Below are 13,785 nucleotides of genomic sequence, written 5' to 3'. Positions count from 1 at the left end.
GTAAACATCGGCGCGATCTCCCTGCTTCTACCAGTGAAAACCACGTGTCAAACGGAGCTCCATTGTTGTAGTTAGAACGGTTTACGTTAAACAGTGATATGCGAGGAGAAAAAAATACAAGGAGAAAATGGAGTTTCAGTGTGCGCTTTAGAATGGGGGCCGACGGGATCGGCGAAACGGGATCCCGAATAATTCCGCTTCCGGTGGTGTTACAATGAAATGTGCCGTACCAATTTTTTTTTTTAAAAGTGCCGTACCAAAAATTGAAAAAAAAACACCACTTCGCGTAGATCTACGCGATTGGCACGTGGCGGCTTTAAATAGGTTTGCGTAGATCTACGTGATTGGCACTCAATGTGTTAAGAGGGAATTGTTATGGAAACGGAATGGTTAACATCCTAAAGGATCCAAACCCCAGTCTGCGTGTTGGCATGGGAAATGTCATACGAGCAGGCGTTAACAGTAGTGGTGTTACTAACCTCAGTCAGCCCTATGTGAGGTTTCTTTATGAGGTTTTGAAGGCAGCCACTCAGCGTTCTGGTCAGCAGCAAGTTGGTTGACTTTCGTAGCATGTCGTCAATCTCTGTCGAGCTGGATACAAAACATAAAACAAGATGTGAAGACACAACAGGGATACATAATAATCGCTACCGATGGCGATTTAAACTTGTTTTTTTCTGTAAATTAATGCCCTACAAAGTGTCCCGCAAAATCCGCTAACGCATTGTATGAGCGAATTATGAGCTTGTAAATCTGCTATTTCGGTTATTTTTTAAAGTGAACGTGAATTACTTCTGGTTAATTCTGTATGTGGATTTTTTGTTAATACACTGAATCCATTGCAACACAGTTTAGTTTCTTCCTGAAAAGTAACACTTTTGGACATACATAATTGAAACAAACAGTGATGATAATATGGACAGGACAAACCAAATGTACAGGTATGGATTTTGTCTGTCTGTGTGTTCAGGCTATTTGTGTGTGTTTGACTATGTGTGTGGGTACACAAGAAAGAGGAGATAGGGTGCAAACAGTGATAGAGGGGGAGAGAGATTGTGTGTGTGTGTGTGTGTGTGTGTGTGTGTGTGTGTGTGTGTGTGTGTGTGTGTGTGTGTGTGTGTGTGTGTGTGTGTGTGTGTGTGTCAGGGGGAGGTGAGCAAACAGTTCCCAGATCCAGCGGCTAGCTGTTAACCAACAGTTAAACAATGTTCAACCAATAATGTAAGCAGTGTTTGACCACCATTCAAATATGTGGCCAGTGTTTAAGTAGCGTTTAACTAGACCTTATCACACAAAGACGTAATTAGCACCGACTAGATAGCTTTGTAAACCACACACACACACACAAGGCAGAGAGAGAGGGATGAGACAGATATAAAGAGAGCGACATTTAAGAGATATAAAAGCTGACAGAGAGAGAGAGAGAGAGAGAGAGAGAGAGAGAGAGAGAGGTAGAGAGATGGAGGGAGAGAGAGCGGGGTAGAGAAAATAGAGGGAGACAGCACAGTGCCAAAACAGACCAACCAGGGTCAATGCAAGGGTGCTCCAGTCTCACAGCGTGTTTGTGTATCTAACGACATACATGCACACATGCACGCACACACGCACATTTTCACACACACGTGCTTCTCGGCCTCGCCGTGCGTCCAGTCACAGCAGTGTGATTTGTGACCGTCTGCCCTCTATTGACGGCCTGTGAGATCGACACCACTGCTACATAATACGGCAGGTGAACATTGTTATTGGCGCATTAAAGTGTGCAACGTAAGGACTATACAGTACAATACTGGGCTGAAATGTACTGTATTATACGGTTTTATAGTGTCTGAAAAATTACAGCTACTATGTTTAACAACCTAAAATGTAAGTAGGCCTGTTTCTGTAGCTACTGTATAAGGTAACTACCCAAAATGTAAAACACGCACGCACACGCACACACACACACACACACACACACACACACAGTTAGATGTGAAAATAAATATGCAGGGTCATCATATCCCAAACTGTTGCACACCTGCTGCTCCTGATTACACTGACTGACGGACCGGGGAATGTTGTAACGACCTGTCATGTGTGTGTGTGTGTGCATATACGTGCACACATGTGTATCACAGACTTATCACTGCAGTTACAACATTCCAGCTCGGACAGTTTTGTGTGTGTGTGTGTGTGTGTGTGTGTGTGTGTGTGTGTGTGTGTGTGTGTGTGTGTGTGTGTCCAGGAGAGAGGGAGAAAGCAAGAGAGACAGCAAATATCGTAGCTGTCGGGTGGAAATCTGTCCAAAAAAATCCCAAACTGTTACTTTTCTGGAAAAAAGAACCTGTGTTCCAATGGATACAATGTAGTTATTATTTAGTCACAAGCTTTTGTAAATACTTTTAATTGGTTCAATATTTATAAAACCCACAGACACACTTAAAGGACGACTTCACCGATTTTCAACCTATCTCCATTTAATTGGTCCTCACTAATACTCATGATAAAATGGTTTTTGTCTACTCGTCTGTGTCTCAGAGGAGGTCTGTGGATAGTTCAGAGTCCCGTCTACCAGTGACATCATCAATGGGGAATCCAAGCTAATAGAAACTGCAGGCTTTCTATTCCTGGAAAGTTGCAATGCAATAAAATAAGCCATTGTTCTCGTGTTAATAAAAATCGAAATAAATAAATGTGAAATCTTGTTGGGAAATAAAATCATGCCTAACGATGATGTCACTGGTAGACGGGTTTCTGGACTGTCCACAGCCCTCCTATGAGACACAGACCAAGTAGAAAAAAATTGTACCATTTTATCATGAGTATTAGTGAGGACCAATTATATGAAGATAGGTTGAAAATCGGTGAAGTCGTCCTTTAACACATTGAGTGCCAAAACCGTAAATCTACGTGTTTTTATTTTTTTGAATTTCTTTTCCCCCACAAGGGGCGCTCTAACGCAGCTTAGGAATGATCCTAGGTCCCTGTAAAATGTAATGGACGGATGTGACATGAGCCCAAAAAACGTCACTTCCGTCCGCTCCAATGATAGGATTTGGAGAAAATCCATATCCACTTTTTTACAGTGGTGAAAACAAGCCATTTTTGACGGGCGATCACTCTGCAATGGCGGATCGCGTTAGAAATATTATTGTTCCAGTTAGACGGAACCATCGGCCATCGCCCGGACACCCTTTGTTTCCATCCGGGTCCTCGTGGAGGCTTTTGCAGCTCTAAAACGATCGGCATAAAACGGTAAGAAACGCTGGCACTGGATGTACCCGGTTTAAAAAAACCTCTGGCACTCGATGTGTTTTCCATAAAAAAAAAACAATTATTTTTGCTACTTTTGTGTGACACTGTAATATGAGGAAGAAGGGTATTAAATTATGGAGAAAACCAAAACATAAAAAGTTGAAATATGGTTGATACAAGGTTTCTGCCTGACACCAGCGATATCTTTTGCATATTTCTTCCAGGAACATTGACAAAGAACATAACTTATGAGAGGTCCTACCTGCGATGGAGAGACTCTGAGAACTTGAGGCTAGCGTAGATGAACTCTTTGACCTGCGTGTAGATCTGAGGGACTGACTGGGACATGGGTAGCTTCTTAGGAAAGTCCTGCTGCTCACACAAACACACAAATACAGTATCAGACGACTTGTCAACGAATCACATGAACCCCAACGTCCCTATTCTGGCGGTTAATGGTTGGCACAAATAGCTCACAACGTGTTGCTTTGCGACGCATTGTGAGCTGGTGAATTTGGTGTAGATGGAAAAAAGGACAAGACCAAGAATAGAGCCCTCCCTGGTGGATCCCAGTCAACAAAATAATGTATATAGTTATTAAATGGTTAATTAAGGACCAGTAATCTCCACAAGGCCTCTGAAAGGAGTCCCACTTTTATACAATAAAAGACCTACAACAAACTAGTTTGATTGCTTAACTCTCTCAGTGCCAATGAAATAAAAAAATATGTTCATACTGCGCCAGCAAAAAAATAAATAATAATAATAATATTTCTATTTATATATTTTTTAACTCGGGATTTTTCGTTCTTGGCACTGAGGGCATTCAGAAAAAACTCGGGATATCTCGTTGTGTGGCACTGAGAGAGTTAATAATCATGTGGCTTTTGAAGACTTACATCCTTAACAAACAACCTGTTCTCTGTTCATGAGAAATACAACCACACGATCGTGATCGAGGCTGGATAGATAATTGATCAATTAAATAATCAAATTAGATTGTAGTCTGCATCCCTGTGTTCCTGTTTGTTCTGTTTAAGTTGAATTATGGCACTGCCAAATTGAACCACCTTGCTTCTTGCGTGCCCAGAAGAATGGAACTACCAACCTTCTCTATCTCTGCGTCATGGAAGGGGAAGCGGCTGACCACCAGTTTATATTCTTCCTCCGTGTCCACTGGAATAGGACTGTAGTTGTCCAACTCAAAGATCTCCCTGTGTGTGGACATAATATATTTCATATATTATTATGTGTGTGTGTGTGTGTACACAGTATATGCCTTTAGACCACAAGGCTCCGTGTTTGATCCTGGGCAACGTCAACTCAGTGCATGAGTGGCACAGCTTGGGTAATTAAGACGTGCAGTAAGTACTGGGAGCCGGAATATATGTCCTTGTTGCTAATTAAGACGCTCTGAATACACGTTGTTTATACTGTGTGTGTGTGTGTGTGTGTGTGTGTGTGTGTGTGTGTGTGTGTGTGTGTGTGTGTGTGTGTGTGTGTGTGTGTGTGTGTGTGTGTGTGTGTGTGTGTGTATCTATGAGCTTTCTTTGACGAGCTCGGATGAGGCATTAAGATGTGTTGGCCACCACACATGGAAACGGACACAAACAGACAGAGACCAACATCAGACTTACCTGAAGACCAGTGACCATTTCTTGAGCAGAGTTTCGTTGTATTGATCTCTGACCTCGAATAGCAGGTCAAACAGCCGGTTCACTGGAAAGCCATAACCCTGCACGCACGCACACACACACACAGATTTAGAAAATAAGGTTTACTTGAGTTGGACGGCCTACAGGTAGCTCTCCACCAAACATACTACTACAGATTACTACTGACTGGCAGTCGAATGAAGTCGGGAGATCGGTTGGAAGGTGTAAAAAAAAGTAGCTGGATGCACCTGAGAGCCGACAGACAGGCGGCTACTATGGTGTTAAAAATAGCCTATGGCATGATGTCTTTTTCAGCAACAAGCCCGCTGCTATCCAACGGTTGAATGTCGCTTCCCTACAACTTGCGACCCGACGCACCAGTGTACCCACCGCCCATTCAACAGCAGATTTTCGACAACAGACGCTTTCCAACACTTACCGCCACGGACGTCAGTGCGGTGGAGAGCTACCTTAACACACAGGGCTCCACAGTGCACCCAAACATCTGTACACCTTACATTTAATTTAGTAAGTCTGTCCACATCCGAACGTTAACACTTTTACCAATACTGTACGATCAGAACCAACCTGTAGAGTGTCGGCGAAGATCACAATGAGGTTCTTCAGCTCCAGAACCAGGTCTGGGTCTTCACAGTATGACTATCAGAGAGACAAACACAACATAGTTGGCAGTGAATCATTATGAAAAGAATAAAGAGCGCTACAATAATAATACCTGCATTTTTGTTACTACTCTTATTACTCTTGTTAAAAGAATATTCATTAATACAACAAAGACAGAATTATTCTGTTCCTGGAACTGTCAACACAATTAAGTCACTGGCAACCACTCCCACATAGTACTGTATGTATATGTTGGCCCTAAACAGAACAGTGCATTAACAACTTAATGTCATCAGCTTTGTGAGTAGTTTTACACAGATTGCAATTCTTGTATTGTATGAACTTAACAAGCAACCAAATTATGTGTGTGTGTGAAAGCACTTTGCCATTAAAACTGCCGATAAAATAAATAAATCTAATCTTTTGAATTCTCTTTCAGGGCTTCGTTTTCATCCCTAAACAAAGGAGACAGAACATAAGAGATGTAGTGTTTGTGTGCTTGTGGTCTAGATACGATCAGCAGCCACAGCGACGTTTCAGAGTGCTTGTCGCAACGCTGGCGGCTGCGCGCTTACTTCCTCTTAACTCGATTCCACCACGTAAAGCCTGATTTGTACTTAGCTGCACGCTGGTTTGACAAGCCGTAAATAGCAGATCTACAAGCTCACAACGCGTCACATTCGTGGCGCGTTGTGAGCTTGTAGATCTGCTATTTACTGAGCATGACACCGGCACGCGACTAATATAACTGAGGCTTTCAGCCAAGCTGTTCAAGGTGGGAATGTTGCCCCGTTTCCTTGCTGATCTCTATAAAAGGAATGGATACAGAATTGGAGGGGGGCGGGGGGTCGCATAAAACAAACGCATAGCTAGCAATAACTTTACCATTCTAACCTAATCTCTCTCTTCCCACATTTTATTTTGTGACTAAATTGTCGAGTGGCATCGACAACATTATTTAAATGAATTATCCTACATGAATAGGCCTAGCCTAAATAAACAACACATAAAACTTTTGAGTCAGGCCGTAGGCTACCCTTGTGTATCAAATCAACTGACAGCCGTCATCTCGAGTTGATCTCAAGAGAGGGAAAGAAAGAGATCGAACGACGAACACGGACGCTTATTTAGAAGCTTTGCAAACAATATTTTAACAGTTCCACAGGCATTACTTTTTTAAATAAAAATATGATACGACCAACCAAGACATCATGTACAAATCGTACACAAACACCAATTACATAGACTAATAGAATAATTCATATAATCCCAACAACGGCGGCATTAATGGCGGTGCTTCTTTACGCCGCTATTGTGGGATCTCTTCATAGACGTGGCTTCTACTGTATGTTAACACATAAAAGGTTACTGCTCTTCGCTCTCTCGCTCTCTCTCGTCCCTTGGACTGTGGGGTGATTTATGGGCCCCCGAAAACAGCATGACAGCGTCGTTAAACATTGACATAGGGAGCCTGTCGCTGTTTTCTCTCTCTCTCTCTCTCTCTGTATCTCACAAGCACACACACACATACACACACACGTAGAGGAGTGTGTAAATCAATGGGCTAAATGAGCACAGCCTGAGATGCGACAGAAAACAGCAGCCAAACGGCTACTGCCTGCCTGCCTCTCTTGTTTACACAGAAACACATTAATCCATTAGGACCAAGAACGCATCACGTTTTCTTTTTCTTTGGGCTATTTTTTAATAGCCAAAGAAATCTTAAATGACAGAGAGGCTTTCCCGGATTGAATGGGTTAAAACCAATGCATGCATATATGTCCAAAACTGTTACTTTTCAGTAACTTTACTCAATTTAGCAGATCCACAAGCTCAAAACGCGCCGTTTCGCGCCGCGCTTCGAGCTTGTGGATCTGCTACTTTTGATGCTTTTGTGTGACGCTGTAGTATGATCAAGTAGGGTATTAATTTATGAAAAAACACAAAGAGTTCAAACAGAAATAAGAGGTTTCTGCCTGACAGCAACGATATACAGGTAGACCTACTTTGACTTATAGCAAATACTAAAGATGAACACACACACACAAACACATGCCCACACACACACACACACCAATGCATGCATATAGAGGTAGACATACTATAACTTTTAACAAATACTGAAGTTGAACACAAGCACGCACGCACACATGTGCTGCAATGGAGTCTTGAAAACACACGCTCACACATATATTACCCATTTTAAACCCCAGCATCGGTATTGTGGGGAAAGCTTATAGCAGATCGACAAGCTCACAACCTGCTATTTTCAGCTAAAGCTTTCCCCACAATAACAGAAAACAGAAAAGACACTGAGTATTGAGCCCTGAGGGACTCCGGTGGTTATCCATATGGGGTTTAAGTGGGTTAATGCACACACACAGGCAAAATGCTGAATGAATCAGTGAGTGCTTCATGCAGTGTGGCGGGGTCACGCCATGCTGTGCTGAGCCGTGCTGGGCCATGCCAGCCTCATTGTGATTCAAAGTGTTATCATTAGGAGAGGTCAGGAGGGGGTGTGACACTCCAGTCCTACAGAAAGAGAGTTGGCTGCCAAGTCTGAGCATATACACAGTCAACTCACGAGTGTTAATTTAACTCAGAGAGTGTACAAATGTAACCAAATGGACCCTAACGGGTCCATTTGGTTACATTTGTACGCTCTCAAGAGTTACAAATGGATACATTAAGACTGGGGAAAGAGAAACGACCCGAGCACTCAAAAGAAGGAACGGAAGAGAGGACGTAAAATCAATGTACTTTTAACCCATTCAATCCGGGAACGCATCTGTGTCCTTTTAGATTTTTGCTATAACCATTATTTTATACTTGGGCTGTTCAAAAATACCAGATCTATAAGCTCATATGAGCATGTAGATCTACTATCTATCTATTTATTTTCGTGAACATTTGTGCAAATCTTTCAATACATATATTTTTTTAAGTATTTCTTTTTATAAATTTTTTTGCTTCCCTGGAACTAAATATTTTGAGATTGGGGTCGGCGGCCAAATACATATCATTTTGGAGGTCCTTGACGTGAAAAGGTTTGAGAGCGACTGACATGGAAACATACGTTTTTTTCAAAAAACTGTTAGGATTTAGAAGACTTTTTGTAGAATCAGAACCTCAGGCCTTAATGGGTTAAGACTGAAAAAGAGAAACGATTGGAGCACTCACACGGAACGGAAGAGAGGACGTGAAATCGATGTACATGTACTTTAATGTCTATTACAAAGGTTAAAAGCCAACGCGTTTCAACCGAGCTGGTCTTCATCTGGGTAAAAGTATCATACTTGCCCTGTTAAAGTGATCTTACATCCTCTCCTCCGTTCCTTTTTTGAGTGCTCATACTTTCTCTTTTTCAGTCATAGCTCCCATTGATCCTAGAAGCACCATCAGTCTACGTTTTCAACTTTCTCCATCTCCAAAATTAAGAATGACTGTGCAGGTGCTGTCCAGAACTCACAGAACAAACGTCACATTTTCAGGAAGTTTGCTAATATGTTTACAATGAATGTCACTGAATGGCTGTTTTTACAAGTACATTTGTAACAGTGGAGACTGCATTATTTGTTAATTGCCAATAAAAACAACAAACAAACAAACAAACAGAAAAGGACAAAGTTCAAGGTGTTTTGTTTTCACAGCCTTGGAGAGAGCCCGTTTTCAAACCCGCGTCACCATGGATGGATGGGGTGGGTCGGAGGGAGGGGCAGATTGGTCGAGGCCAAGGGGGAGACCAGGGGCTTTGTTAGTCTCCTTACCCCAGGCTGTGCGGCCCTGTCTGGGGGCCGTTTGCATAATCCTCCAGGTGATTTACAACTGACTGGAGCCCAGCGGCAGGGAATATGCAGCCTTAATCTGCTGTTATTGTTGCAATCTGTCCCTCATTAAGCCCCAATGACCTCTCCTCTGGTCGTGTGTGTGTGTTGACCTCATGTGTGTTTGTGTTGTGTGTGTGTGTGTGTGTGTGTGTGTGTGTGTGTGTGTGTGCCCTCTCTTGTGTGTTTGTGCGTGTTGACCTCTGCAGTGTGTGTGTGTGTGTGTGTGTGTGTGTGTGTGTCTGTTAGCGCGCATGTGAGTGAGTGGACCTTTCTGTTGTCATCCAGTGAATTGATGTTCTTGCAAGCTGAATAGTCCCCAGCAGGCTCCATTATCTCTATGAACTCTCCCCACTGTCTCCTTAAAACACTCCGTCAACTCAAACTAACTCCCTGCTTGCTATGCTTATTTTTGGGGGGGTGTGGAGGGTGTTAACCCGTGACATTTCTGATCAACTAATGCAGTGGATTTGACCATGTGCAAGGCACAGACATGAATTTGGACAGGGGTGTGTGTGTGTGTGTGTGTGTGTGTGTGTGTGTGTGTGTGTGTGTGTGTGTGTTTCTTGATGTGAGTAAACAGCATGTGTAGTGGGACAATGCTCGTGTCCGCACCACAGCACCACAAAAATTGTGCGCTGTGTGTGTATGCGTGTGCGTGTGTGTGTGTGTGTGTGTGTGTGTGTGTGTGTGTGTGTGTGTGCGTGTGAGTGTGTGTGCTTACAGAGTGAGTGCGGAGCACAGCGATGATCTTGGACAGGGCCATGTTCCACAGCTCGTCGGTGAAAGCCCTGGTCACCAGCCCCCGGGTTGCATGGAGAATATGGTCCTCCACCACAAAGAACCTAGAGATACACATCACACACGCACACACACACGCACAAGGAAAGCCACATCAGTGTGCGTGCACGTTTATGCATACACACACACTAACAAACGAACATCCAATACAAGTGTCTATAGTGTGAAATGTGGACTGGCAGCTTACCCTACAATCTGATTGAAGTATCTTCTGTAGCCCTCTACTGTCTCATGCTGGAGAGACAAACATACACACACACATGCAAAGGAATGAAGGCATGATTCAAAATCATCAGTTTTTTCAAGGGAGGGATTTATAAAAAAAACACAAAAAAAACAAAACAACTTTTACAACAATTACCGAAATAAAATTCTGGACCCTGTGGAATGTTGCAACCTTTAACACATTGACCGCCGGGCCCGTAGTTCTACGGGCCGTTAAATCCAACGGTTAAGCGCCGATCCCGTAGCCTACGGGCTGTGGTGCTTTTTCCTTTTTTTCGATTTTTTTTTTTTTTTCAATTTTCTAGGGGGACCATTTTCAGTGTAACACCACCCGATGTCGACCGGAAGTGCGATCCCGTTTTTTGTTTCCCGTCTGTCTCCATTCTAAGTCGTACACAAAAACCCCTGTAAAAGCCCCTGTACACATTTAGTTTTTCATCCTCGCATTTCCCATGTTAACATTAACGGTCAGAACTCAAACATGGCGGCTCCGTTTGACACGTGGTTTGGACTGATACACGCAGGGAGATGTCGCCGATGTAAACAGACCGTGTACAGCTCAATCTTAAGGATTTTAACAAGATCTATGGCGACGTGAAAAAAACAAAAAACAACAATAAAACGTTGGCACTGGTGAGTACATTATGAGATTAACCTCTGGCGGTCAATGTGTTAATTAGAAAATGTATTACTGTAGCTGTGCCACCTTTAGAATATAGCAATGGTTAAATTACGGTCGATTTGTGACATTAACAGAATGAAGATACTGTACGGAAGGATGAGGATGTCAGGATTTGCGAACTGATCAAATCCTTAACCCATTAAGACCTGGAACGCATCTGTGTCACTTTAGATTTCTTTGGCTATTCAAAAATAGCAGATCTACAAGCTCATAGCGCGGCACCGAGTGCCGCGCTATGAGCTTGTAGATCTGCTATTTTTCAAAAAACTGTTAGGATTTAGAAAACATTTTTAAGAATCGCCTCAGGTCTTAATGGGTTAAGCCTGATTTATACTTCATTGCATGCCAGTGTTGCACAGCCTCATACAACGGAGTATAAAGCATATTTGAACTGTAAACTGGAACGTTTATTCAGACTTCTGTGGCTGTTACATGTATTATTAAATGTGTTCAAATGAGCACTTCACCCATTTTCAACCATATCTTCATGTAGTTGGTCCTCACTACTGCTCATTATAAGATGGGACAATTACTGTCTACTCCCTCTGCGTCTCATTGGTGGGCTATGGACAGTTCAGAAACCTGCCTAAAGTACCAATGGCATCATCGATGCATGGGGAGCTAATAGAAATGACATCCTTTCTATTCCTGGAAAGTTAGCATGCTGAAATAGAAGCCATGGTTCTTGATTTGATAAAAAGTTTGAAATCTTGTTTGAAATGATCAAACCTGCCTACCCATGTCACTGGTGGACAGGTTTCTGAGGTATCCACAGCCCTCCTCTGAGACAGAGAGCAAGTTGACAGAATTGGTGCTATCTTATAATGAGCATTAGTGAAATGGTCCTTTAATGTGGGGGTCTTGAACAGGGAGTACGGGACCCCTAGGGGGTCCTCACAGTTACTACAGGAGGGCCGCCAAATATTTGCGGATAGGTACTTTTTTACACTAACCACTTCAACCCTAGAATCCCTATTATTAGCCGAAAATAGCAGATCTACAAGCACACAACGCCTCACGCTGCGGATCGGCCATTTTCGGCAAAGACGTTTGGTGTGTAGAGGGAAAAAGGCTAAGTAGAGAGCCAACGGTCAAGTATTGAGGATTTAAGTGGTTAAAATAATGTCTGAAAACACACATTTTAACATGAATACAAATGTAGTGGGGGTCCCTGTTTCATCTCTCTCTCAGCTAGGGGGTCCTTGGGCTGAAAAACGTTGAAGACCCCTGCTTTAATGTGTCACAGATTGTCTACGCGTGCGTGTGTGTGTGTGTGTGTGTGTGCGTGTGCGTGTGCGTGTGTGCGCCTCACCATGTTAGCCTGTGGTTGCAGCACCAGCCTGGCCTGTTTTTTCCTCTGTTTCCTGTAGTAGTTCTCAAAGGTTTCCCGGTCTCCCTGCAGAGAAAACACATTCCAGCGGTTTGAACGACGATGGTGATGTGATGTAATGGGAACTCAGATGTACGTCTTCAATCATTCATTCATTCCAAACGAGGCAAGCCGAGCGACCGCACATAAAGAGCACATTCATTCAGTGGTACCCAAACGCTGTGCCGTGAGAAGAGTCAAGGTGTGCCTTGGGATTTTGTGACAACCGCACATTATTATTGCAATATATTATATCGTTGCTGGCGGGCATATTTTAACTTTTTGTGTTTTTTTCGTAAATTAATGCCCTACTTGATGATACTACAGCGTCACACAAAAGCATCAAAAGTAGCAGATCTGTAAGCTTGAAACACGGCGTGAAGCGTCGCGTATTGAGCTTGCAGTTCTGCTACTTTTGCTATTTTTTTATTTTAATCCTTAAAAGTAACAGTTTTCCCACTAATTTCCCAACACAGAGACAACTTGTATACCCTAAAAATGTTGTTATAACCACTTTCAACCTAGCATTTCTATTTTGGTGATTTTGGTTTTCATTATAGGTGGGAAAAAAAAAACAGTACACTAAAATATGTATCTGAAAACATTTGGCGTGAGAAGCAGGCAATGCAGTAACAAAAACGTGCTTCGATCAGCACTGGCCCTCTCTTTCTCTCTCCATCTCTGCACGAGACACAGCTGGCTGCAGTTATTCCGTCAATCCCATAGCCTGAGGGGACGGGACGGTCAGCTGAGACTGTTATTGGTTGAGGCACAGCACACCTCCGTTTCAGAGGAAAACTTCCTAATAAAGTTGGGAAAAAAGCCATTTCATGACGTCTTTAACCGTTCTAGTTGATGGAAAAAAAGTCACATTTTTTACCTTCTAGGACATTTTCAACAGTTGACCAAATAATTCTTTCCACCACCCTTCTAGCAGTCTAAATACAATTAAAATACTTGATCTTACATAAACATAGCACCATAAAGTATACTGTAAACATTACGTGCCGAGCAATCAAAACCAACCCCTAGGTCTTAAATATTTCCAAACCACTGTCATACCAAGTTGATGGCATATACTAAATAACATTTCTGATGCATGATGCAAGCTTCGTACACAACACGATTACAATATATTTAGTCGGGTAATGCATTACCCCATTATTTATCTTTTTAATTTATCCATTTCATTATCAACTAACAATCTAGGACAAATTTGCTGAGACATACACACACCTGAGGCAAAGCAGAGAATCTGCAACATTTTTTGGCACACGCGGTTGTACTTCCCTCCAGTTACAATAACTTTGGACCTCCTAGCCTCATTCCAAGGTTTATGATCGATTGGGCTCAATGAGCATCCATTTCAAA

The 13,785-nt window shown here is 42.7% G+C and overlaps 1 protein-coding gene across 2 annotated transcripts in view; it reads right to left on the bottom strand.

The window, feature by feature from the left end:
* The window catches only part of exoc6 (exocyst complex component 6), an 88,043-nt gene that overhangs the window by 37,394 nt on the left and 36,864 nt on the right, over positions 1 to 13,785 (bottom strand). For both annotated transcript variants that reach the window (XM_080455009.1, XM_080455010.1), the window contains exons 10-17: positions 12,358 to 12,441; positions 10,326 to 10,372; positions 10,062 to 10,182; positions 5,478 to 5,549; positions 4,872 to 4,969; positions 4,343 to 4,448; positions 3,497 to 3,606; positions 480 to 591 (exon numbers count right to left, since the gene is read on the bottom strand). In XM_080455009.1, the coding sequence (XP_080311135.1) occupies positions 480 to 591; positions 3,497 to 3,606; positions 4,343 to 4,448; positions 4,872 to 4,969; positions 5,478 to 5,549; positions 10,062 to 10,182; positions 10,326 to 10,372; positions 12,358 to 12,441 (750 nt within the window). The remainder of the gene's footprint in view (positions 1 to 479; positions 592 to 3,496; positions 3,607 to 4,342; positions 4,449 to 4,871; positions 4,970 to 5,477; positions 5,550 to 10,061; positions 10,183 to 10,325; positions 10,373 to 12,357; positions 12,442 to 13,785) is intronic.

This window comes from Gymnoscopelus braueri, assembly GCF_963280865.1.
Source record: "Gymnoscopelus braueri genome assembly, chromosome: 17".
Classification (NCBI taxonomy): domain Eukaryota; kingdom Metazoa; phylum Chordata; class Actinopteri; order Myctophiformes; family Myctophidae; genus Gymnoscopelus; species Gymnoscopelus braueri.
This window is presented reverse-complemented; position numbering and strand designations above follow the sequence as displayed.